We start from the raw sequence: 26,054 nt of genomic DNA, 5'->3' as shown, positions 1-26,054 counted from the left end.
TTGTGGGTGGGGGGAGGGATGCGGGTTACTCAATTAATGGGCAGTACTGTATCGTTATATAATTTTGTTGTATATGGTTACTACCTCTATACTACTCATTATTTCACAGGGTATGCCCTGTATGCATGTTTATAAACTTTGAAAATTCTGAATAAAAATATGTTTAAAAAAAATAGCTGATTATTGGAGAAAGTCTTGTGTGCACTACAATGGGACCATGCCATTACATTACATACATTGTGTACATGTACACCGAGGGTTGCCGGACATGGCCTAATTTGTCTGTTTAAGTAATATTTTCTTGGCCATTTACAAAAAGGCAAAGACAAGCAATAGTAACAAAATTCATAGAATTTTAATGAATGTTATCAACCAGCTTTAACAAGTACTGATCCATATGCATATTTAAACACTACCAAAATCAGTGTTGCTTGTCAAAATATTTAAGTTTTCCAGCTGGGTCAGGAATTATCTATAAAAGAAAAGGAAAAAAAAAAAAAAGAGATCATGGGTAAAGTAGCACAAGCTCAGATTTACTCAAGTATTCCTCATAATATAACAAATTGGTGCAGAACACAAACTTCTAGTTTAGAATCAGGCGCTTCTATGAGTTTTGTTTTTTTAACACAAAAGCAACAAGTGGATTGAAGAAGATTAAATACACCTTTTTATATACACTAATCTCTGGGTCAAAAAGTGCTACACTGGAATTATAAATAATATTACATGTAAAAATAAAAAGGTGAATCCTTAAGTAGATCCAGCAATGAGGAGAAGCCTTTCCTTTATATTGGTCATTCATTTTCAATCCACTTGTGGCAACTCGTAAAAAGGTTTGCTGCAAATTTGTCCAGGTTTCACTTCTCCCTACTTGTCCCTACTCGGGTGGAAAAAAAATGTTTTTAAAATCAACTGGTGCAAGAAAATTAAACATTCGGAAACTACTTTTTAAAAATCTTAACCCTTCTAGTACTTAGCAGCTGCTGTAATACTACAGAGAAATTTGTGAATTTTCTTCCAGTCTGACAACAATGCTCTCTGCTGACACCTCTGTCCGTGTCAGAAACTGTCCAGAGCAGGAGAGGTTTTCTATGGGGATTTGTTTCTAATATGGACAGTTCCTGACACAGACAGAGGTGTCACCAGAGCACTGCTGTCAGACTGGAAAGAACTTCACAAAATGTATCTGTAGTACATCTGTAGTATACAGCAGCTGCTAAGTACTAAAAGGGTTAAGATTTTTATATAGAAGTAATTTACAAATCTAACTTTCTGGCACCAGTTGATTTGAAAAAAAAAATAAAAACAATTCCACCAGAGTTCCCCTTTAAGGCCACAAGTAGGGAGGACAGAAACCTGGACAAATTTGCAGCAACCTTTTACATGTTGCCACAAGTAGATTGAAAATGAATGACCAATATAAAGGAAAGGCTTTTACTTCTCCTTGCTGGATCTACTTAAAGGGGTACTCCGCCCCTAGACCTCTTATCCCCTATCCAAAGGATAGGGGATAAGATGTCAGATCGCCGGGGTCCCGCTGCTGGGGACCCCAGGGATCGCTGCTGCAGCACCCCGCTATCATTACTGCGCAGAGCGAGATCGCTCTGCACGTAATGACGGCAATACAGGGGCCGGAGCATAGTTACGTCACGGCTACGCCCCTCGTGAAGTCACAGCCCGCCCCCCGTCAATACAAGTCTATGGGAAGGGGGCGTGGCGGTCGTCATGCCCCCTGCCATAGACATGCATTAAGGGGACGGGCCGTGATGTCCTGAGGGGCGGAGCCATGACGTCACGCTGCTCCGGCCCCTGTATCGCCCGTCATTACGCACAGAGCGAACTCGCTCTGTGCAGTAATGATGGCGGGGTGCCGCAGCGGCGATCCCCGGGGTCCCCAGACGCGGGACCGCAGCAATCTAACATCTTATCCCCTATCCTTTGGATAGGGGATAAGATGCCAGGGGTGGAGTACCCCTTTAAGGGTTCACTTTGTTTATTTTTACATGTAATGTTTAATTTTCTGGCATCAGCTGATTTGAAAACATTCTATTTCCACCGAAGTTCCACCTTAAACATCCCTGTGGACTTGTGCAAAAGGGGAGGGAGGGGTATTGTACAGCTGCTGCAGGTTAGAGTTTTATTTACACAGGGCATTTGCACTGCAGAATATTACATCTTGATCTTGCTAGTAGAATATTGCACAGCAAAGTGGATGACAATTTTACCAAATTTCATCCACACCATATGGAAAAAATCTGCATGGAAACTGACTTAGTTCATGAGTTGTATAAGATCCTAACATATACAAAAAATGAACCCATAGGCACCCAACTTAGAGGCATCTATTCCCTACAGCATGTACATGGAAACCTCAATGTACAGTATAACTCAGATTATCCTTTTCTATAATGATCGATTACAGTAAACCTTGTAGGTACTGTAAGTCTAAAAAATTTTAGCAAGATTTTTTTTTTATATACATTGCACCATGGCCATAGGCTTTAATAGACCAAATTTGTCTACTTGTGAACACATCTGGTCTGGTTTGAACTAGTATACATTTAAATCACACATTACAATTGTCTGCATAATTCATGGTCCAAATTCAGGCAAGTTTGAAGTTCTGTTCACATCCCAGTAATAAAATCTAATCTGCAGATACATTTTTTTACTATGTCCATCTACATAGCAAAGCTCAGCAGGAGCTAAAGGGAATCTGTCAAGGTAACTCATCTTGCTTGAGCTGTTTTTAACAGCATATATTGATCTGCTTTATGGCATATCAAAGGGGGGGGGTTCTCTGAGCAAAAGTTAGTGTGTATCCATCTTGTCTGTCCTGTCTGTTCTGTGAAATAGGCATTACTGGGAAATGATTTGTACAGAACAGGAAGTCTCTGCATAGTTTTGGGCCTAGTGGCCAAACTGGAAGATTTGAGGATTATAAAATACAGATCTAAAAATAAAAAAATAATTTAAATCAGGTTTTTATGTTAACCAATTTTGTTTTTAACAATATGTCATTTTCTGATGACATTTAAAAAGAAATGGTATACCAGTACAGTGTATGTTACAGGGGTACTTAAGACATTCTGTGTAAGTCTACTTACAGTTCCTGTCTTGGCCACCAAGCTTTCATAGCATCATCAGGTCTGATCTAAGTTAACCAAATAAAGGTGGCACTAAGACAGAATTTATAAAGGCTATTGTATGCAAACATACAGATCAAGGCCTAGTAGAGTGGCTAGCAAAGCATTTGACAGATTCTAGGTAGAAAGGTCCTGAAGCTAAAATCTTCAAACTGCTTTTATTCTGGATATGCTGCAATTCTAATATAATTGTGATAATTTACGTCGGATTTGAGAGAAGTTATGCACTTACCGTCTCACTACCAGGCTTCCACCCAGCAGGACAAACTAGAAAAAAAAAAAAAAAAAAAAAAAAAAAAAAAATCACATTTTGTTGTCTTGAAAATGATTATTCTGGCAATATGGAGATTTAAAGAGATTTTATTGTCCTCAACCTCCCTCCAATGCGTACCCTATTGGCTGGACTACACAGTTCACCCACAATAAACCCAACAAAAACTGAGTAATAGTGCGGGTGAACCTAATTGATAAGTTTAACTCAGATCAGTGGTCCGATTCCTGAGATCCATGCTGAGTACATCTCCATTGCACCAGGGGATTAGCAATTTTAAGAGGGAGCTGGTATGCAGAGCTTCCCTGCCTCAGTCCTCTTCTCTCCTATGCTTGTCCACCTTGTGCGCATATGAGGAAGGGATATATTAGCAATGGTGTACGTATACAGCCTGGATCTCTGAACCAGACCACTGATCGGAGTGAGTTTTTAATCAAGTACACACACACACACACTCTCTATAACCCTGTTTATTGGGTGTATTGTGGGTGAACAAGGTGTCAGTTTTCCTTTACATCCTTTGAGGACCTGCTCTTCCGCACCGGAATTGGGAGGGGGAGACAAGCACAAAACCCTAAAGGCAGTGACAGCTGTGGTACCACAAGGCCCAGCCTGCCTACAGATACATTTCTTCACAAAGTGTTGTTCTAACTGGCAAGGCCCCTTTCACACTATATAATTATTCGTTTTAAAGATCCGTTTTAATTTTCCGTTAACAAAACCCTTAAAAACTGACGTTAAACAGCTGTTACAAAATCCCATTGAAGTCTATGGGATTTTTACATTATCTGTTTTAACCCGTCATGGCCAGTTATTAATAACGGATGTTATTTTGTGACTGGAGTAACAGAAGAAATAGTGCATGCACCATTTCTTCTGTTCTTACTCCAGTCACAAAAATAACAGCCGTTTAATGTCCGTTTTTTAGGGTTATTTATTTTTCCAATAGCCGAGAAACGTGCTCTCGAATCACCCAAAGTGCAAGAAAAAGTGCAAACATGTTACACTAAAAAAAACATGCACAAAGGATGCGGTCTATCGCAAGCCCTTCTCCGACAGGAGAGGCCCCCCAACAAACCTTACCCTTATCCTCTGGACCAAAAGGTACCTGCAAGGTTCCAGGTTCGCTGTCCCTTTTCACCGAAGCTACTAAGGGACCACAAATGCTCCTGGCATCTCCATCCCCCTAGCCAATGTATCTGCCTGCAGAGCCATAAACGGTCGGTACCCTGTCCATGCAGGAGTACCTGGGGTTTTTGCAGGTGAGGAACCTGATGGCCACACACCTTCCCTAGACCACTAGGAGGGACACCCAGAAAGGCTACCGCATCCTTACAATCCTTTGAACACAGTGACAAAAATAAATAAATGTGTCACTTTGCATGTTGTGTCAAAGTGAATGTGTGCAAGTATACTTCCCGGTCATCCATCCGGATCTATAAAAAAAAAAAAAAAAAAATTCTCTAATCCTAGCCAGAAGGCCGGGGAATCAAGAGGTGAGTGCCACAAGGTGAAGAGATCATGGTGCCAGTGCTTCCACTCAGTGAGCTTTTGGCACCTCAGTGTCACTACTCTCAGAGGCACTAAAGTACCTCGGCTCTAGACCCTCTCAGCCTCATAGTGAGACCCGGAGGAAACCGGTCACATCGGGGCAGCCGTCGAGCTGATTCCTCAGAAACAGCCCCAATACACCTGTCCCCTCCATGCAGCACCCATCCCCACCAACACCAAACCGGTGCTGTGGAGACCACCGGCATGAAACTGATAAGAACAGATACTAAACTTTATCTTAGCCAAAAGGCCAAAAAACCATTTAAGGGTTTTGTTAACTGAACATTAAAACAGATCTTTAAAACTGATAATTCTATAGTGTTAAAGGGGCTTAACTATACATATCACTATCCCTGCAAGTTATAGATATTTAAAATCTTAATATGCTTCTATAAAGAGGTATTCAGGCCTTTGGCTGTGTGTAATTAAGATGCAGCCTTCTTGCAGTTGGCCTCAATTCATGCTGCTGAATACTAGTTAGTGTAAATGTATGCTGTCATGTTGTGACCCACAATCCTGGTTGGATTTCTGGGAATTGTCAATTTGCGACAATCCCTTTTCAATTACCTACAAGGCAGAATTATTCAGGGAAAGACAGTGTGGTCACTCCCAAAGTGCAGCCAAAGTCTCTGTGTAGCCCTTGCATACTAAACATTTGTAATGTTCATAATCTTGTTGCAATGCCTGGTCTGTTTAGAATGCCTAGACATTCGGCACTGCAGATATTTTGGACTACATTTCATCATGATGCTTTGGGCCACATCTGATGATACTCTTACAGTCAAAATGCTGCCAAACATCGGTAGTGCCGAAGGATGCATATACCTGGCCAAAAAATAAATAAATAACTGTTGAACAGGTATATGTTTAGCATAGGGACCCATCTGAAGGAGGTTGCTTTGTCATGAGGGAGTACTCCTACAATAAGTTAAAAATGTACACAAGGAACTTTGTACTTACAATATAACAGTCCTACAATTTAAAATGCTTAAACAATTAAATGTTTACATTTATCTTAGAGCTTACAGGGCACTGCTGCATCTTTGTTTACCTCCCGATTTAAGCAGTAAACACTTATACGTAACTATCTTCCTACTATAAATTGTGCATCTTTTACCTTTAGGATTAAAAGGATAAGAAGAACATGCAATAGTATGAATTTAACTGGTTAATGACCAAGGAGGTTTATACACGTCCTTGTGCCATTAATGGGCTATGGGGCGGGCTCCCAACTCGAGCCCGCTTCACACCGGCCGGCCCCCAGTTGGTTCTTTTAGCTGAGGGCCGGCGTTAATAGCAGACATGCGGCGATCGACTCTGCCGGCTATTAACCCTTTAGATCGCCGCTGTCAAAGCCGACAGCGTTGTCTAAAAGTACCTTTAACTGCTCCCTGGTAGTCCAGTGGGGTAGAACTCTGCAGCGCGATCGCGGGGGGTGTCCGAGTTAGCCGGAGGGATTACCTCTGTTTCTGTGTCAGCTGCTGTGCTTTGAATGAAAGCCTGGCAAGACCAGGCTTTATCAATCGTGCACAGAAAACACAGATCAATGTGGTTCCATGGAATCAAATGATTCCTCCTAAAAGTCCCCTAAGGGGACTAAAAGTATACAATAAATAGAAAAAGTTTCAAAAACACACATTAACCCCTGCCTTATAAAAAGTTAAAATCACCTCCCTTTTCATAAATTCCATATAAAAAATATATAAAAACATACATGTGGTATCGCCTCGTGCGTAAATGTCTTAACTATAAAAATATAAGGTTAATTAAACCGCATGGTCAATGGCGTACACGTAAATATTCCAAAGTCCAAAATTGCATATTATTGTTCACTTTGTATACCCTAAAAAAAATTTAAAAAAAAATATAAAAAGTGATCAAAAAAAGTCAGATCAAAACAATCATTGTACCGATAAAAAAATTTTGATCACGGCGCAAAAAATTAGCCCTAATACCACCCCGTATACCAAAAAAATAAATAAATAAAAATGAAAGTTCTAGGGGGTCAGGAGGACAATTTTAAACATACTATTTTTGGTGCATGTAGTTTATTTTTTTATTTTTACTTTTTTAAGTAGTAAAATAAAGAAAACCTAAATTGGGTATCATTGTAACTGTATGGGCCTACAGAATGTATGGTGTCATTTTTACCAAAAAAAGTGCACTGCGTAGAATTGGAAGTCCCCAAAAGTTACAAAATGGTGTTCTTTTTCTTCCAATTTTGCCACCAAAAATATATTTTTTTAATGTAATGGCTGTTTTACTCTAGGTGGGATTTCCTAGGAGACCAGGGGGAGGCTCTGGCACACAGCGTGTGTAATGATTTGCTGTGACCAGGGAAAAAAAATTTAAAAAAAAGCCCTTCAGAAAAGGTATTTACAATATGAATTTCAAAAACAGCTATGTGCTGCACTATAGTTGTAAACAAAACAGTGGAATTATGCTTTAAATTCTCAACTGTTATAAGACAGTCTCCTCTAGAGGTCCTAACTAGAAGCATACAATTGTGACCAATAGCCCTAACCGTACAAAGCAGCTTCAAAGATACTCTCTGGAAGACCTAGGATGTCCATGCATTACATAGACAACCCACTTATTTTAAATAGAACTCTGTAAGGCTAGGTTTCCACTTTTTTTTTTATAGAAAATACATCCAAAAAAAGAAAAAGAGCCACATTTGCGGCACTGCTTTTGCAGTGAAGGCGCTGTGGCCAGATGTTGGCTGAAAGTAAATCGGGAATTAGGAAACTCCAAAGCCACTTGGTGTTTTTCCCTTCGCAGTTTTTGGGGAGCTTGTTGAGACTATGGCTCTCTAACATAAATTTAAGAGTCAAAAAAAATAATAATAAACTCCATAAATAAAAATAAATAAAGCTTTTTGTTTCCCTGCAGTATTCACCAATAAACTGACTATATACCTGCAAAGCCAACAGTGGAAGATCACCCAACACTGACTACAAACACTTATTACAGTCAATTTCTAACATACATACCCATATATGGATAAAACATTCTTACCTTCCCCATGCTTGTCTGTATATTGGAATGCTTGAACAAGACGAAGCGTTTCATCCACAGATCTTCCAACAGGAAGGTCATTCATCGTAATCTGACGTAGAACCCCCTTGTCATCGATTATAAAAAGCCCTCTGTAATATCAGAAAAAAAAAACTACACTCAAAAGTCTTACATTTTTATTAAAGAGAATGTATGGTCTACACTTTTGTTTAACTTAAGTGTTTCAGTACAGTGTTTTAGCCTTAATAGGCCAGATACCACCACACTTCCTAATCTGTTTCAATTTTCTGATGGTAATTTTTATTTAATTTTTTTGCACATTAATATGAGGGCTGCTTTTAACAATATGCTTTATATGAAATATGATACAGAGTACAATACCGGACCAATATGTTTCTGGTGAACCCTTAAATCACCAGGAAACTGTTTTGAGGTCCGGAATCAGTGTATGCAGCGAACGCAACCCACAGTGGTGGGGAGCCAGGTTATGGCTACAATATGCTTTACAACAAGTTCCTAGAACATAGGCAAAAATAGGTAAGTTTTAAGTGGCTGGAATACCCTGTACAACCTCCTTAAGGGTCTATTCACACGTACAGTATTCTGCGCAGATTTGATGCGCAGGATTTAAAGCTGCGTTCAGTCATTTAGTTTACACTGGAATCTGCAGCATAAAATCATGCGCATAAAATCTGGGCAGGATACTGTGCGTGTGAATACACCATTAAGACAAGCATGGCCACCTTTTTTTAAACACGGTGGGGAAGATTTAGAGAGGTGAAGGATTTGCCAAAAGCAAACAATTGTTTTTTATTTGCAAACACGCCACTGAAAATCTGGAATGTGACTGTTATGGACCATGGCTCTACTTTAACCTTGCACCAGTTTTAATACATTTATTTTCTCTGCTGTATCACAAATAGTGTGTGTATTGCTCTTCAGACCCATCCATTTTAATAGAACTTAGATACAGTAAAACACCCTATGGACTGGTGTGGCACTGTTCCTAAAAGAAAGCAGACTTAATTTACACCTTAGCACCCATGTAAACCTTAGCACAGTCTAATCAGGTCTGATAGAGGAGTTCACTACAGTTCTGTACTCCGGAGGAAAATAGGAGTACACCGGTGAAAATAGGTTAGGGGATAAGTAGCTGGATATGGCATAAGTATAGATAGCACAAGAGCTGTACTAAGGTTATTTTCAGCGCTCGCATAGAAATGAATGGTGCATGTGCTCCTCACTGAGTGCTGGGTCCCGTTCCGGTGATCACAGGGGGTCCCAGCGGTCAGACCCCCCACGATCAGCTACTTATTCCCCTAAAGTTAGAGATTTCCTTTTAATAAACCTCTCACCAACTAGGGGAGAATCAAAACTTATGCAGAGTAACAGTGGAGCAGTTGCCCGCAGCAACCAATTAGATTTCTTCACTTTTAAAAAAGGTGTTGGAATCTAAGTGGTTACTATGGGCAACTGCTCCTGATCAATCTCCCCTATAGGGTGCGTTCACAAGTGAGTATTTATGCAGATTTCGCTGCCCATTGACTTTGATGGGTAGCAAAATCTGCTACAGCAGAAAATATGTACGTGTGAATGCACCCACAGTGTGCAAATCAAGTTTTCATTGAGAACCTACACTGTAGCCCATGCACCACAGAGTACTACTATACAATTTCTATGGGAGAATACAGGTCAGATTTATCATCATGTTTAAGACGTGAAGACAGATTTGCTATCATGTTTAGAATTTGAAGACATTTACTATCTTTGTAGATTTTTTATTTGCATATCTCTGGCATCTGCTAAGGTGAAACAAAAAGCATGATAGGTAGTACCAATCATCTTTAGGTCCTCCCTCTTCAGTGTGTTATGATTTGAGGGTATTAGGGATCGACCGATTATCGGTTTGGCAGATCTTATCGGCCGATAATCACGATTTTGGACATTATCGGTATCGGCAATTACCTTGCTGATAATGCCCCGCCCCCTCACACCGCGACCGCCACCCCCCCCCCCCGACCCGCTGCACCGCGTCGCACCCCCCCACCGCACCGCCCCCATTGCCTCCCCCATCCCCGGTTTTATAATTACCTGTTCCAGGGGCCCACGCTACTTCTGGATCCTGCTGCGTCCTGCGTTACACTGTGCGTAATGACAAGTGACGTGACGTGTGCGACGTGACGTCATCGTCAGTGCGCACATTGACAGCTCAGGAGGACGCCACCGGAGCCAGATGTGGAGTGGACCCCGGGCCCAGGTAATTATAAAACGCGGCGGTAGGGGACGCGGCGCGGAGCGATGCGGCGGTGGGGGGAGCGGTGCGGGAGTGGCGGTGATAGGACTCAGGACCCCCGGACAGGCAGGGGGAGAGAAGCGGGTGGCGGCGGCGGTGGTCTATGGAACCGCAAAAACCACTGCAGTGCATTGATTTAAAGCGCCTTGATTTAAAGCGAATATCGGTATAAGTTACCGGCTATCGGCCCTAACCTCCACTGATTATCGGCATCGGCCCTAAAAAAACAGATATTGGTCGATCCCTAGAGGGTATACTTAAATTTTACAGTATAATTTCACTGTCCGAGATCTGACATTTCCAGTCATGTCAAACCTGGTGGTTGCTACTGGTAATTGTCCAGAAAATAAATCCTGCTTGAGGAAAATGTTTGAATGGAGAACCTGAACATTTCCATGTAAGGTTAATGGCTGTGCATGATCTTGTATTTTCTGTGTGACAAATCTTCATTACTATTCCAAATTCCCTCCAGTTTGCTTTAGTGGATAAACTTTTGGTACAAACACTGATTTCTTTTGTTCACAATGACAAAACTTTGGTCAAGTTGACAAATTGGTCTATTGGAACAAACAGTAAAGAAATAACAGACAAAGACTTTCTAAAATTGACAGGGCATTTACAAATCCAATGTGCCAGAAGTCAAACAAAAAGAATCTGCAGATACCACTATGTAAGATAAGACAGTTTTAGTTAAAGGGGTACTCCGGAACTAAGACATCTTAACCCCTATCCAAAGGGGATAAGATGCCTGATCACAAGGGTCCCACTGCTGGGGACCCCCGTGATCTTCCACGTCGCACCCAGTTATAATCAGCCCTCGGTGCGTGCTCGCTCCGGGTCTGATTACTTGCGATCATGGGGATGTCACGGCTCCGCCCCCGTGTGACGTCACTCCGCCCCCTCAATGCAAGCCTGAAAACAAAAATTAACAAGGCCTCTGCAAAATGAAAGAAGCAATCAAATTGGTTGCTATGGGCAACTTTTCCTTTGCACAAGTTTTGCTAAATCGCCCCCTAAATCCTGTAGGAGAAAAAAAAAAAACACAAGCATGTCAAAGTTTAACTTCTTGGGGACAGAGCCCATTTTGACCCTAAGGACCAGAGCATTTTTTTGCAATTCTGACCAATTCTGTCACTAAGCATTAATAACTCTGGGATGCTTGTACTTATGAATTTGATTCAGAGATTGTTGTTTTTTTCTTGACATTCTACTATGGGCTTTTGGAAAGAAAATTTAGCTGAAATGGTTTTTGCGGGGCAAGTCACATTTAGGAAGCCCCCATGGTGCCTGAACAGCAAAAATAAATAAAATAAATAACAAAAAAACACGCCATTTTTGGGAAACTACACCTCTCATTGAATGCAACAAGGGGTGCAGTGAGCATTTACACCCCACTGGCATTTGACAGATCTTTGGAACAGTGGGCTGTGCAAATGAAAAATGTAATTTTTCATTTTCACAGACCACTGTTTCAAAAAATCTGTCAGTCACCTGTGGGGAGTTAAGGCTCACTATACCCCTTGTTACGTTCCGCGAGTAGTTTCCATAATGGGGTCACATGTGGGTATTTTTTTTTGTGTTTATGTCAGAACTGCTGTAACTAGCTGCCACCCCTGTGCAAATTACCAGTTTAGGCCTCTAATGTACATTATGCTCTCACTCCTGAGCCTTGTTGTGCGCCCGCAGAGCATTTTACGCCCACAAATGGGGTATTTCCCTACTTGGGAGAAACTGTGTTACAAATGTTGTGGGTCTTTATTTCCTTTTACCTCTTATGAAAATGAAAAGTATGGGGCAACACCAGCATGTTAGTGTAAAAAAATGTAAAATGTTTTCACCAACAGGCTGGTGTAGACCCCAACTTTACCTTTTCATAAGGGGTAAAAGCCCCCCAAAATTTGTAGCGCAATTTCTCCCGATTACGGAAATAACCCATATGTGGCCCTAAACTGTTGCCTTGAAATAAGACAGGGCTCTGAAGTGAGAGCACCATGCGCATTTGAGGCCAAAATTAGGGATTTTTTTTATAGGGGTGTACCTGGATGCAAGCAGTTCATTTGCCTCCTCCATGAAAAATACTGTACGTCAGTTTTCCCTAAACAGGTTGCCTCCAGCTGTTGCAAAACTCACCACATGCCTGGACAGTCAATGGTTAAGCAATACTGGGAGATGTTATTTTGCAACAGCTGGAGGCTCCGTTTTGGAAAAGTTTGCTGTAAACCCCCGCCCATGTGAATGTAAAAACTACAACTCCCAGACCATGCATGCTGGGAGTTGTAGTTATGCAACAGCTGGGGGCACACTGGTTGGGATTGGGAAACACTGAGTTAGGTAACAGACTGGTGCGGAAACACTGCAGTACTGTCTTTTTCCTAACTTAGTGTTTCCCAACTCCTGTGCCTCCAGCTGTTGCAAAACTACAACTCCCAGAATGCATGGTCTATCAGTGCATGCTGGTAGTTATAGTTTTGCAACAGCAGGAGACACATGGGTTGGGAAACACGAGTTAGGAAACAAACAAGGTTTCAAAACCAGTGGGCCTCCAGTTGTTTCAATACTACAACTCCCAGAATGCCGAGACTGTCCAAGCATGCTTGGACTTTTAGTTCTGCAACATCTGAAGGGCAAGATGTTACAGAACTACAACTCCCAGCGGGCCTGGACAGTCTGGGCATGCGGAGAATTGTAGTTTTGCAACATCTGGCCCTTCAGATGTTGCCGAACTACAACTCCCAGCATGCCTGGGCAGTCTGGGCATGCTTAGAGTTGAAGTTTTGAAACTCCTAGATACAGCAGTGAAGATCACTTTACAGCAATGAAGGACAGTGGTCTCCAAACTGTAGCCCTCCAGATGTTGCAATACTACAACTCCCAGCATACCCAGACAGCCAAAGGCTGTCTGGGCATGCTGGGAGTTGTAGTTTTGAAACTCCTAGATACAGCAGTGAAGATCACTTTACAGCAATCTTCACTGCTGTATCTGGGAAACCGCCGCCGCTGCCTCCACTTGCCTGTGCCTCCTGTCAGCCGCCAGTGCATGTCCCCACCGCATCCCCACACATCGCCACCATCTTCCCCCGCATCCAGGGGCGGGCAGAGCTGGGGAAATGAACGTTCAACCCCGCCCCTGCGATAGGCCAATCAGTCCTGATCGGCTAATCGCAGGGGATAGGAGAAGGTGGTACCTCCGATAATCCCTATTTTCCGAGCTATCGGGTCATCTGATGATGAGCCCGGAATCACTGATCTGAGGACACCACCCCCACTTCCCCCCCCCCCCACCCCCCCCCCCATTTGCAAGGGATGCCTGCTGAATAATTTCAGCAGGCATCCCGTTCCGATCCCCATCCGGCTAGCGGCGGGGATCAAAATTTCCACGGGCGTACAGGTACGCCCTTGGTCCTTAAGTACCAGGACGCAAGGGCGTATCCATACGCCCGTGGTCCCCAACAGGTTAACAAATGCAACAAATTTTTTTTTGCATAATTATGCTCATTCAGAATTGTGCACACAAACCTGAGTGTGTGACCTTGGTCCTCCAAGTATACACCATAGTCTTTTGAAATCTGATGAGTCAAGTCAGAAAGAAGAGGAATTTTCATCGGCCCAAGCCCACCTTGCTTCCGTGGTGTATTAATCCTGTGATATTACAAGAAAAAACAAAACAGTCTATAAGCATTATGTTATTATGCAACTAATAATAGTCTCTAAATTTTAATGTTGTGTCTAGGTTAACCACACACACAAAAAAAAAAATCCCAAGCAACAAACAAAGAAACAAACCATGCCAAGTGTGTAAACTGGGAGTCCACAGAGCAGGCTACAACTTCAGTATTGATTGATCTAAATTCTTCTATGCGGTCCCCAAAGGCAATAATTTCAGTTGGGCAAACAAATGTGCTAGGAAGAAAGAAATAGAGGTTGAGAAAAACATTTGTACAACTGTAAAAGCATAAAATTTTTATGGCAAATTTCAATTTAGTTGTAGTATAACTAAAATGCATTTTTGTTTTATAGTTTAGTCATCTGAATGGTTTTTGTTGACTAAATCTACAGCGCAAGTATTGTTTTATTTTGCTCTATTTGAGTGTTTTTTGTTAAGTAAAATTGTTAAGTGGCAGACTGGCAATGTCCGAAATAAATGGCCCTTGCCACACTGGTAATGCTAGACTGCAACTGTTTGGTTTTTATCTGGCTGGTTTAGAGAAAGAGGGGGGAACCTCATACTTTTCAATACCCAGCCTGATGCAAGCCTCACAGTCAGTCTGGCATTACAAGAGTGGCAATGGACATTTGGGCTATTGTCAGCTTCATAATGCCAGTCTGCCACCACCCCAGACCAGGAGCATCTTTTTGTCCCTCCAAGTCTACCAGTACCAGGTTCTTCCTAGTACTCCTGTTGCTGGTGGGTACTGGGGTAATAAGGGGAAGGGGTTAACTTTTTTATTTTTTTTTTTTTTTTTTTTTTTTTTTTTACAGGCTAACACAAAGCCCTGGCATAGTAATGAATTAAAGTGTACCTTTCGTTTTCTTTATATAAAAGTAGATAAACATTTATATATTTGTAATATATGTTGGTTAAAAAACTTGAATTTTTTGGGTGAAAAATGCTGTCCCTGCTGCTATTGCCTGTGTGTGGGCAGGACAAGCAGGGTTTTGTGCAGGCTCCTAGCCTGCTGTGTGAGCCAGGAGCATAGACTGCCTCAGTGCACAGAGCCCTTCTTGTCCGCCCACCCTTCCTGTATTTTGTCACTGCACAGAGACACAGACAGCTGCAGGGACAAGCCAGGATTTTTTTTTCAACCAAAAATATACACATTATTTATCCAATTTATATTGCAAATATACATGTTATTATCTACATCATATAAAAGGTTTCTGAAAAGGACATACATTTACCTCCTCTGTTAAGGGGTTAAAGTGTATGTCCTGGTGTCTTGTACTTAACATACCAAGATTTACATTTACATCCTGTACATGAAGCGAGCACAGGAGCTGTGCTTGCATCATGCACAGCAGGTCTCAGCTGCTATCAGCAGCCACGGACCCGACGGTAATAGGGACCTCAGAAATAGTGCCCATGTCTGCCAATAACCCCTGAAATACCATGATCAATATTGATCACGACATTTGCAGCAATGCACGACCGCAGGAAGCAGATCAGCCAAGATGGCAGGGGTCTCCTTACCTGCCTCTGGCTGCCCTTACAGGGTCTTCTCTGGTCCGCCTTCGAGTAGACCAGAGCTTTCAGATGGTCAATCAAGCTCGGCAGATTGAGCCACCACATCGACTCCTTCCAGACAACATCTGTCACATACATATGCCATTCAAAGTTGTTTTTAGTGCTATGTGTAAGGCACCAGGGGCCCGATTGGTCCTCTTTAACCCCTTGGGGACCAAGCCCATTCTGACCTTAAGGATGAGGCCAATTTCCGTTTTTTGCCAATCGTTTTTTTCTCCTCTCCTTCTAAAAATCTTAACGCTTTCAATTTTGCACCCAAGACCCATATAAGGGCTTTTTTGCATCGCCAATTGTACTTTGTAATGACACTTATTTTATAACAATCTGCGGTGAAACAAAAAAAAAAAAAAAAACTTTGAGGGGTTAAATTAAAAAAGATGCCATTTTGTAATTTTGGGGGCTTCCGTTTCTACGCAGGGCACTTTTCGGTAAAAATGACACCTTATCTTTATTCTATTGGTCCAAACGGTTACAAAGATACCCAATTTTTGTATTTTTTTTTTTTTTTTACTACTTAACCCCTTCAGGATCAAGCCCATTTTGGCCTTAAGGACCAGAGCGTTTTGTGCACATCTGACCACTGTCACTTTAAACATTAATAACTCTGGAATGCTTTTAGTTATCATTCTGATTCCGAGTTTGTTTTTTCGTGACATATTCTACTTTAACATGGTGGTACATTTTTGTGGTAACTTGCATCCTTTCCTTGTGAAAAATCCTAAAATTTGATAAAAAATTAGAAAATTTTGCATTTTTCTAACTTTGAAGCTCTCTGCTTGTAAGGAAAATGTATATTACAAATAAAAAAAAAATGTATTCACATATACAATATGTCTACTTTATGTCTGCATCATAAAAGTGACGAGTTTTTACTTTTGGAAGACACCAGAGGGCTTCAAAGTTCAGCAGCAATTTTCCAATTTTTCACAAAATTTTCAAACTCACTATTTTTCAGGGACCAGTTCAGGTTTGAAGTGTATTTGAAGGGTCTTCATATTAGAAATACCCCACAAAAGACCCCATTATAAAAACTGCTCCCCCTAAAGTATTCAAAATGACATTCAGTCATCATTTTAACCCTTTAGGTGTTTCACAGGAATAGAAGCAAAGTGAAGGAGAAAATTCACAATCTTCATTTTTTACACTCGCATGTTCTTGTAGACCCAATTTTTGAATTTTTACAAGGGGTAAAAGGAGAAAATGTATACTTATATTTGTAGCCCAATTTCTCTTGAGTAAGCACATACCTCATATGTCTATGTAAATTGTTCGGCGGGCGCATTAGAGGGCTCAGAAGGGAAAGAGCGATAAGGGGATTTTGGAGAGTACGTTTTTCTGAAATGGTTTTTGGGGGGCATGTTGCATTTAGGAAGCTCCTATGGTGCCAGAACAGCAAAAACCCTCACATGGCATACCATTTTGGAAACTAGACCCCTTGAGGAACATAACAAGGAATAAAGTGAGCCTTAATACCCCACAGGTGTTTCACGACTTTTGCATATGTAAAAAATTTTTTTTTTTTTTTCACAAAAATGTGTGTTTCCCCCCAAATTTCACATTTTTCCAAGGGTTAATAGCAGGAAATACCCCCCAATATTTGTAACCCCTTCTCTTCTGAGTATGGAGGTACCCCATAAGTTGACCTGAAGTGCACTATGGGCGAACTACAATGCTCAGAATAGAAGGAGTCATATTTGGCTTTTTGAGAGCAAATTTTGCTCGGGGGGCATATCGCATTTAGGAAGCCCCTATGGTGCCAGAACAGCAAAAAAAAAAAACACATGGCATACCATTTTGGAAACGAGACCCCTTGAGGAACGTAACAAGGGATACAGTGAGCATTTGCCCCCCACTGGTGTCTGACAGATCTTTGGAACAGTGGGCTGTACAAGTTTTCATTTTCACGGACCACTGTTCCAAAGATCCGTCAGACACCTGTGGGGGGTAAATTCTCACTGCACCCCTCATTACATTCCGTGAGGGGTGTCGTTTCCGAAATGGGGTCACATGTGTTTTTTTTTTTTTTTTGCGTTTGTCAAAACCGCTGTAACAATCAGCCACCCCTGTGCAAATCACCTCAAATGTACATGGTGCACTCTCCCTTCTGGGCCTTGTTGTGCGCCCCCAGAGCACTTTGCGCTCACATATGGGGTATCTCTGTAGTCGGGAGAAATTGCGTTACAAATTTTGGGGGGCTTTTTTCCCCCTTTTACCTCTTGTGAAAATGTAAAGTTTAGGGCAACATCAGCATGTTAGTGTAAAAAATTTAATTTTTTTACACTAACATTCTGGTGTAGACCCCAACATTTCCTTTTCATGAAGGGTTAAAGAAGAAAAACAAAAAAAACCTTGTAACGCAATTTCTCCCGAGTACAGCGATACCCCATATGTCGCCCTAAACTGTTGCCTTGAAATACGACAGGGCTCCAAAGTGAGCGCGCCGTGCGCATTTGAGGCCTAAATTAGGGATTTGCATAGGGGTGGACATAGGGGTATTCTACGCCAGTGATTCCCAAACAGGGTGCCTCCAGCTGTTGCAAAACTCCCAGCATGCTTGGACAGTCAACGGCAGTCCGGCAATACTGGGAGTTGTTTTTCAACAGCTGGAGGCTCTGCTTTGGAAACAGTGGCGTACCGGACATTCTTATTGGGGGAGGGGGGCTGTGTAGGGGTATGTGTATATGTAGTGTTTTTAACTTTTTATTTTATTTTGTGTTAGTGTAGTGTTTTTAGGGTACAGTCACATGGGTGGGGGATTACAGCGAGTTTCCCAGCGCAAAATTTGCTGCATCTCAAGATGCGAGAAACCCACTGTAAAAGCCTCGCCCATGTGAATGTACCCTGTACATTCACAGGGGGGGGGGGTGCACCAGCTGTTGCAAAACCACAACTCCCAGCATGCATGGTCTGTTAGTGCATGCTTGGAGTTATAGTTTTGCAACAGCCGGAGGCACACAGGTTAGGAAACACAGTTAGAAACAGACAATGTTTCCCAACCAGTGTGTCTCCAGTTGTTGCAAAACTACAACTCCCAGCATGCCCAGACAGCTGAAGGGCATGCTGGGAGTTGTAGTTCGGCAACATCTGAAGGGCCAGATGTTGCTGAACTAAAACTTCCAGCATGCCTGGACAGTCAGTGCATACTGGGAGTTGTAGTTTTGCAACAGCTGGAAGAGCACAGATTGGAGACCATTATACAATGGTCTCCAAACTGGGGCCCTCCAGATGTTGCAAAACTACAACTCCCAGCATGCATGGTCTGTTAGTGCATGCTTGGAGTTATAGTTTTGCAACAGCTGGAGGCACACAGGTTAGGAAACACTGAGTTAGAAACAATGTTTCCCAACCAGTGTCTCCAGTTGTTGCAAAACTACAACTCCCAGCATGCCCAGACAGCCAAAGGCTGTCTGGGAGTTGTAGTTTTCAGACTCTTCACTGCTGCCTCTGAGGACCACATACTTACCCGTCGCTGCTCGTCCTCGTGGCCGGTCCCGCGCTGCTCCTCGGTCCCGCCGCTGGATCTGGTAAGGCTGCCGGTCCCCTCGTGTTCCCCCCCCTATGCTGCAGGTCCCCGCGAGCCCCCGCAGCCATCGTCCCCCGTTCTGCCTGACTTCCAGGGGCGGGCAGTGCGGGGGATCTGAACTTTCACCCCAGATCACTGTGATTGGTCCACAGGGACCAATCACAGTGATCGCTGACCAGGACAATCAATGGATGGTCCTGGGGGTGAAGCAGAAGTTGTCCCCTGCTGGAAACAGCGGGACTTCTGCCAGTTAACCCGTGCGATGCTGCGCATCGCCGGATTAACTGAATGTCATTTATAAACGCCGGGATGCGCGAACGCACTGCACAACCCGGCGTTTATATATGACATTCTGCGGGAAGGGGTTAAAAAAAAAAAATTACAACTACATGCACCAAAATTAGTGCGTTTAAAATAGTCATCTTCTGACCCCTGTAACTTATTTTTCCGCATACGGGCTACATGAGGGCTCATTTTTGCACCATGGCCTGTAGTTTTTATCGGTACCATTTGTTTTGATGGGACTTTTTGATCACTTTTTATAAAAATTTTTATGGTATATGAAGTGACCAAAAATGCCCAATTTTGGACTTTGGCATTGTTTTACGTGTATGCCATTGACCGTGCCATTTAACTACCCTTATATTTTATGAGTTTTTGTACGCGGCGGTACCACATATGATTTTTATTTTACTATTTTAAAAAATTGGGGGCGGGGGGGGGTGATTTAAACTTTTATAAACTTTGTTTTTTTAGCCCCCACAAGGTTGGGAGCAGCAGATCACCGATCGGACAGCAATGAGGTAGGTAAGGGCCCTACCGTCGTCCTCTCAGCTGATCGGGATACTTTTACTTTAGGACACCGCAATCAACTTTGACTGCAGTGTCTAAAGGGTTAGTGCCGGGCATCGGCCCGATCGGTGATGCCCGGCATTAACCCTGCATCCTGGCTGCTGATCATAGTGGGACCCACCAGGTTTGAAGCGTGCTCAGCTCGTGAGCAAGCTTCAAACCCAGGGAATGGGACCAGGGAGTACAGGTACACCCTTCATCCCCAACATGTTAAATACAGATCCACCAAACATACTTACAAATCAAGAGGATAGAAGAAGAAAACTAAATATTTTCCTTTGTAATCTGTAAGTTTTAGCTCTTTGAATTCTCCATTTATGACTGCCGTTCCTTCCCAGTATGGAGCTGGCTTGGAAACTAAACAGAAAAAAAAATAAAAAATTAAATTAAATAACTCACAGTAGTTAGTATCTTTATATCAATCTTCTAAAATTTTTTGTAACCTAAATATAGACTCATCAGATAAAGTGCTTTTCCTGTTTGTAGATGATATCTATGGATCTCTTGACCAGCAGGTATCTCTACATACAAATAAACAGATCTCTCGACCAGCCCAGGGAAGGCAGCACAATGCCATCTGCTTCCCACGCTAATAACTCCTGATCGCATCAAGTCTCAGGAGTGAAACCCAGTGCAATCAACAACTTGACATGCCAAAAGGATTGTGCTCAAACCACCCATTTGCAAGTAAAGTGCAAAAGTAAAAAAAAAAAAAAAAACACAGCACGAGGATCGGTCCCTTCTCCGAGAAGAGAGAAGTGGCCAACAAACCAATCTTTTCACCTCCAGGCCAAAAGGCACCTGCAAGGGTCCAGGTACAATGGGAGAGATTTATCAAAACCTGTCCAGAGGGGGAAAAAAATGCTGAGTTGCCCATAGCAACCAATCTCTTTCCTTTTTCAGAGGTCTTAAAAATTAAAGAATACGTAGGAAAAGAGGTAAAAAGAAAACAGAGGGTGCTCCGTTAATTTACCTATACCGATAGTGTGACCCTCCACCACACCTAAAAGATATACTCATCAGATCGGATGGCAAACCTTACTCCCAGGATTCCTGGGACCAACGCTTGCAGTGGACTGGTGGGGGTATGGTTTTAGTAGGTAATGGCTGCTGCACTCTGACCGGGACTGGAACCTTGAGACCCACGCCAGCACTGCTCAACACAGGAACCCCACAAGTGCAATCTTGCATCTGATCCACCCCAGAATTTGCACTGTATGTTTGGACCTGAGGAAGGCACTCAGTGTGCCGAAACGTGTCATCCATTGTTTCAAATAAAAATATTTATTGTCCTGTGCTAGCTCGAGTCTTCCCATTTGTGACCACATTTGTGCGCAGCGCCTCAGACCGTATTTTCAAAATTTTTCACAAAAATGAAAGAAGCAATCTGATTGGTTGCTATGGGCAACTTTTTTTCTGGACAGGTTTGATAAATTTCCTCCAATGTCCCTTTTCGCTGAAGCTACTAAGGGACCAAGAGTGCTCCTGGCTTCCACCTAGGTGTAACCTAGATGTCCATCGAGGAACAGTTAAAGCCAGTTGGCATCCCTGCCAGGATAGGCAGGGAGGTGAGGAACCTGATGGCCACACACCTCCCCTGGACCAGCAGGGGGGACAGCAAGAAGGGACTGCATCCTGAACAAATCCTAGTGGACAAAAAAAAAAAAAAGTGGACCTTGACACAAAAGTGGATGTGTGCTTTGAAGTACAGCCCAGACATTCGACCGGATGTATAAAAATTCCCCGATCCTAGCAGGAAGGTCGGTATTTAAAGGGTGAGTGCCCAAATAGGGCGAGAGAAAAAAGTACGTCCAAAATGCTGGTAATCTCCCTGTCCCACCATGGGACTGGGAAAGCTAGGTAACAGGCAGTACAGTGTCCTGTGGGGAGTCAAAAAGTTTAAATAGCATTAAAAAAAAGTTTCTATTTTTCTTAATTACTGTAAACACCCCCCTGTGACTATTTTTTTATTTTTTTTTTAAGTATCGGTACTTTGTATCAGCGAGTGCAGGCCCACTTTGACTAACACCAGAGTCTGTATTCAGTTGGGCAAGTTCCTGAGGTCAGAACTTCACATGTTCAGTGCAGAAATCTCCACAGAAGGGTGACATTCTACGTAAACCAGAGGAAAAAAATAATCCTCAAACTCCTGTTTGCTACAACGGATAAATAAGCAAAGGGAAATTGTAGTCTGGTACACAGGCAGCAAGCAGATTTTAAAGGGGTAATCTGGTGGCAAACTTTTTTAAATATCAACTGGCTCAAAAAAGTTAAAGATTTGTAAATTACTTCTACAAAAAATAAATTAATAAATAAACACTTAATCCTTCAGTACTGTATACTACAGAGGAAGTTATGTTCTTTTCATTCTGACCACAGCATCAGGAACAGTCCTTAGGAGAGGTTTGCTATGATGGATTTGTTTGTACTCTGGACAGTTCCTGGCACAGACACAGGTGTCAGCAGAGAGCACCGTGGTCAGACAGAAAAGAACAACTCAACTTCCTCTGTACACAGCAGCTGATAAGTACTGGAAGGATTAAAAGGAGTATTTCAGGACTGGAAAACTAAGGATATGGGATAAGTTTCAGATCGTGGGGGAGTTTGGGGGTCAGACCGCTGGAACACTGGCAATCTGCAGGAAGGGGGCATGTAGACCACCCCACAAAGCAGCAGCTGACACGCCCCCTCAATACAACTCTATGGGAGAGCCGCGGCGCTGCCTTCAGCAATCTCCGGCTCTGCCATAGCACTGTATCGAGGGGTCGTGTCAGCCGCCGCTTCGTGCACTGGTCGACACATTATCTGACTGGTGTGTCCCTGTATGGGAGATCACAGGGAGTCCCGGCAGTCTGACCCCCCCCCCCCCCCCCCCCGCCGCCGCGATCTGATCCTTTTCCCCTACCCTTAGGATAGAGCACACGTTTTTCCATTACCGGACTACACCTTTAAGATTTTTTAACAGAAGTAATTTACAAATCTGTTTAACTTACTGGGGCCAGCTGATGTGAAAAAAAAAAAATAATAATTTCCACCGGACTACCCCTTTAACAATAGCGAAAGATTTTAAACACAAAAAGGTCTCATGCATAAACTGATCACACAAACCATGTACATTAAGCAAACTTTTAGGCACAGTAGAGCTGCACATGGGTGTATTGTAGCTGTGCGGAAACCTAATGTGAAAAAAGTTACAGAAACTTTTGCCCCTATTACACATTACAACTGTGTAGACGTGAAGGATGCAGTTCTATTACACATGCGTACAACCATATAAAACAAATGAGCAGTGAACACCAGCAGCTGTTTTACCTTCAAGCTACCGTTTTGCATTACGTGTCCTTCGCTACAGATCAATGTCAACAGCAATGTAACTCTCCAGCTAAACAAACACCACCACCTTTGGTTTAGGAACACCACAGCCCTAATACAGGAATAGCATGATTGACTTATCAGCTTAATCCACAACCTTATTCCCTACCACCGGAAAAGGGCATAGATTAGAGCAGTGGTCTTCCACCTGCGGACCTCCAGATGTTGCAAAACTACAACTCCCAGCATGCCCGGACAGCCGTTGGCTGTCCGGGCATACTGGGAGTTGTAGTTTTGCAACATCTGGAGGTCCGCAGGTGGAAGACCACTGGCCTAGAGACTGATCCAAAAGGTAAAAAAAAGTCTTTGTACGTACATTTAACCTGATCTAAGCCATAAGGATTGTATAGAAGGAGGAATGCAACCGCAAGCCAGAACCACGTGCATCAACCCTAAATGGTCAGTCATCCAAGTTTGTGGCTTCGGTCGCTCTGCACCTTCCTCTGGCCACATATAGGGACACTGCTGCAGTGGCTGCTGGAAGCAGACGTGCCCCGCACAGGTACACACGTCTGCTTCTAGCCCCTGAGGTGGCCCTACCAGCAACTCCTGGCGCCAAGAAAGAAGTGGCGGCAGGCAAGCAGATTGAAGTCTGCGCACCCTAGATATAACTGTGGTGATGGCTAATTCCCTGACCATAATTACATCACCTGTGAAAGACTAAGGAAGTCCTGAAAACAGGACCTGTTGGGGGGGGGTCTTGAGGACCATGCTTGAGAAACACTGATCTAGACCAATAGAAGCACAGCGCACATATACGGGGGAGATTTATCAAAACCTGTGCAGAGAAAGAGATGTCCATAGCAACCAGATCACTTAATTTTTCAAAGGCCTATGAAAAACGCGATCTGGTTGCTATGTGCAACTCCGCATCTTTTCCTCTGGACAGATTTTGATAAATCTCCCCTTAGTACAGTGGTCTCCAAACTGTGGACTTTCAGCTGTTGCAAAATAACTCCCAGCATGCCCGGACAGCCACGGCTGTCTGGGCATGCTGGGAGTTGTAGTTTGGCAAACAGATGGCAGTCCACAGTTTAGAGACCACTGGTACACAGAGCGTGGTATAGTACAGTATAGTGGTCCCTCAACATACGATGGTAATCCGTTCCAAATGAACCATCATTTGTTGAAACCAATGTATGTTGAGGGATCCGTGCAATGTAAAGTATAGGAAGTTATACTCACCTGTCCCTTCCGCTCCGGACCGTCACCGCTGCCCTGGATGTCGCCTTCCATCGCTCTCGCCACATCCCTGGGGTGTCCCCGACGCTCCGGACATCTCTGCGTCCCCCGGGACCCTCGCTCTCCGTCGCCGCCATCACGTCACTACGCACGCCGCTCCTATTGGATGACAGGACGGCGTGCACGACGACAAAGGAGAGGGTCGGCGATGCAGGGGATCCCGAAGAGGACGCTCCGCAGCCCTGAGGACTGGTAAGTATCGTCAACGGCTATCCGGCAGCAGCTGAAGCAGTCTGCGCTGCCGGATAGCCGTTTATGCGATGGCCCAGACATACAAAAGCATTGTATGTTGATGCCTCTGAGAGGCCATCGCATGTTGAAATTATCGTATGTCAGGGCCATCGTAGGTCGGGGGGGGGGGGGGGGTCACTGTATAAGTACACTACACAGGGACATTAGTACAGTAAACAATATAGTTAGCATAGGCACAGTATTAGTACAGTACAGATAATGCAGTATAATACTAGTACAGTACATAAGCAAACTACACAGTACAATATTAATACAGTACACATAATAGCACAGAAATATAGTATAGTTAGCATAGGCACAGTATTAGTACAGTACCATAATATAGTATATTACAGATAACAGTATAGTACTAGTACATTAGTAAAGTACACAGCACAATATTAGTACAGTACACAACACAGTATAGTACTAGTCCAGAACCACAATACAGTATAGTACAGTACACGATACTGTATAGTACAGTACAGAGCACAGCACTGGCAGGGCTCCCCTTCTCTACACCGAGCACCCACTTTTTGCTTTGCTGAGATGCAGGGAGTGGTCGGACACTGGCACACGGGTGGCCTCCCCGGGGTACACCTGCCCTCCAGCGTAGAAGTGACACTCTCCGTCCTGACTTGCTCTGCCAGGCCGAGCCTGCTCTTTATCTTCTGCTGCATGCACGCACAGGACAATGCAGAACACCAGCAGCAGCGCGGGCCTGGACAGCGCGGCCTCCATCCTTACTGGAGCTGTGGAAGGGCCACGTACTGACAGTGTGAGGGAGGAGGCGGGGCTGCGTGGTTATAAGAGGAGGGGAGAGCACGGGGGCGGGGCTTTTTTTGAATAGTGAACGTATCATAATCTATCACTCATTTCCTTCTCTGGAAATTCAGTTACAAGTCCTCAGAAGGCTACGTTCAGCCCGTCAGCTCTCCTGTCAGGTCCGCTTTAATAAACATACATAAAATAACAATGCTGGATCACGTTGTTCCTCTTTTATTCCTCTTGGAAATGTATGAATACATTGACAACTGGGCGTTACCCTATTTAGACTAGGGGCACCCATTTCACAGCCAATGATTGCAGTGTTGCACTGCCTGCATTGAAATGCTTTATAGCTAATAAAAAAATAGAATATATCTTGTTGGCCTGACTGTCAGCAGAAAAGAATACAAGTGTGGACTTCACAATGCTGCAATCTCTGCCAACTTTCTTGTCACTAACCTTCCCACCACATAACCCTAGTCTAAATATGTGAGAGTGTCAGTGTGCTTCGGAAAACACCCCACGGACTAATGATATGGAGAGGG

At 43.2% G+C, this 26,054-nt stretch overlaps 1 protein-coding gene across 2 annotated transcripts; it reads right to left on the bottom strand.

Annotated features, from left to right (window-relative positions):
* Positions 1–349: 349 nt before the first annotated feature.
* PRDX4 (peroxiredoxin 4) lies at positions 350–25,536 on the bottom strand. Of its 2 annotated transcripts, XM_056558589.1 has the most exons (8): positions 25,275–25,536; positions 20,136–20,253; positions 14,063–14,179; positions 13,796–13,918; positions 7,987–8,117; positions 3,379–3,413; positions 3,108–3,154; positions 351–472 (listed from the first exon to the last, which is right to left on the bottom strand). In XM_056558589.1, the coding sequence occupies exons 1-8, from the start codon at positions 25,480–25,482 to the stop codon at positions 469–471; spliced, it is 783 nt and encodes a 260-aa protein (XP_056414564.1). In that variant the 5' UTR covers positions 25,483–25,536; the 3' UTR covers positions 351–468. The 2 variants fall into 2 exon arrangements, with proteins under 2 accessions (XP_056414563.1, XP_056414564.1); XM_056558588.1 differs by lacking the exon at positions 3,108–3,154 and having other exon boundaries at positions 350–472.
* Positions 25,537–26,054: the final 518 nt, after the last annotated feature.

This window comes from Hyla sarda, chromosome 2, assembly GCF_029499605.1.
Source record: "Hyla sarda isolate aHylSar1 chromosome 2, aHylSar1.hap1, whole genome shotgun sequence".
Taxonomy (NCBI): Eukaryota; Metazoa; Chordata; class Amphibia; order Anura; family Hylidae; genus Hyla; species Hyla sarda.
This window is presented reverse-complemented; position numbering and strand designations above follow the sequence as displayed.

Coding starts and splice junctions, on each gene's coding strand:
- PRDX4 (XM_056558588.1), bottom strand. CDS start 25,482: ATGGAGGCCGCGCTGTCCAGGCCCGCGCTGCTGCTGGTGTTCTGCATT. Junction 20,254..25,274: donor GCATCTCAGCAAAGCAAAAA/GTGGGTGCTCGG, acceptor TTTTCTGTTTAG/TTTCCAAGCCAGCTCCATAC. Junction 14,180..20,135: donor TTCTTCTATCCTCTTGATTT/GTAAGTATGTTT, acceptor CTTTCTTCCTAG/CACATTTGTTTGCCCAACTG.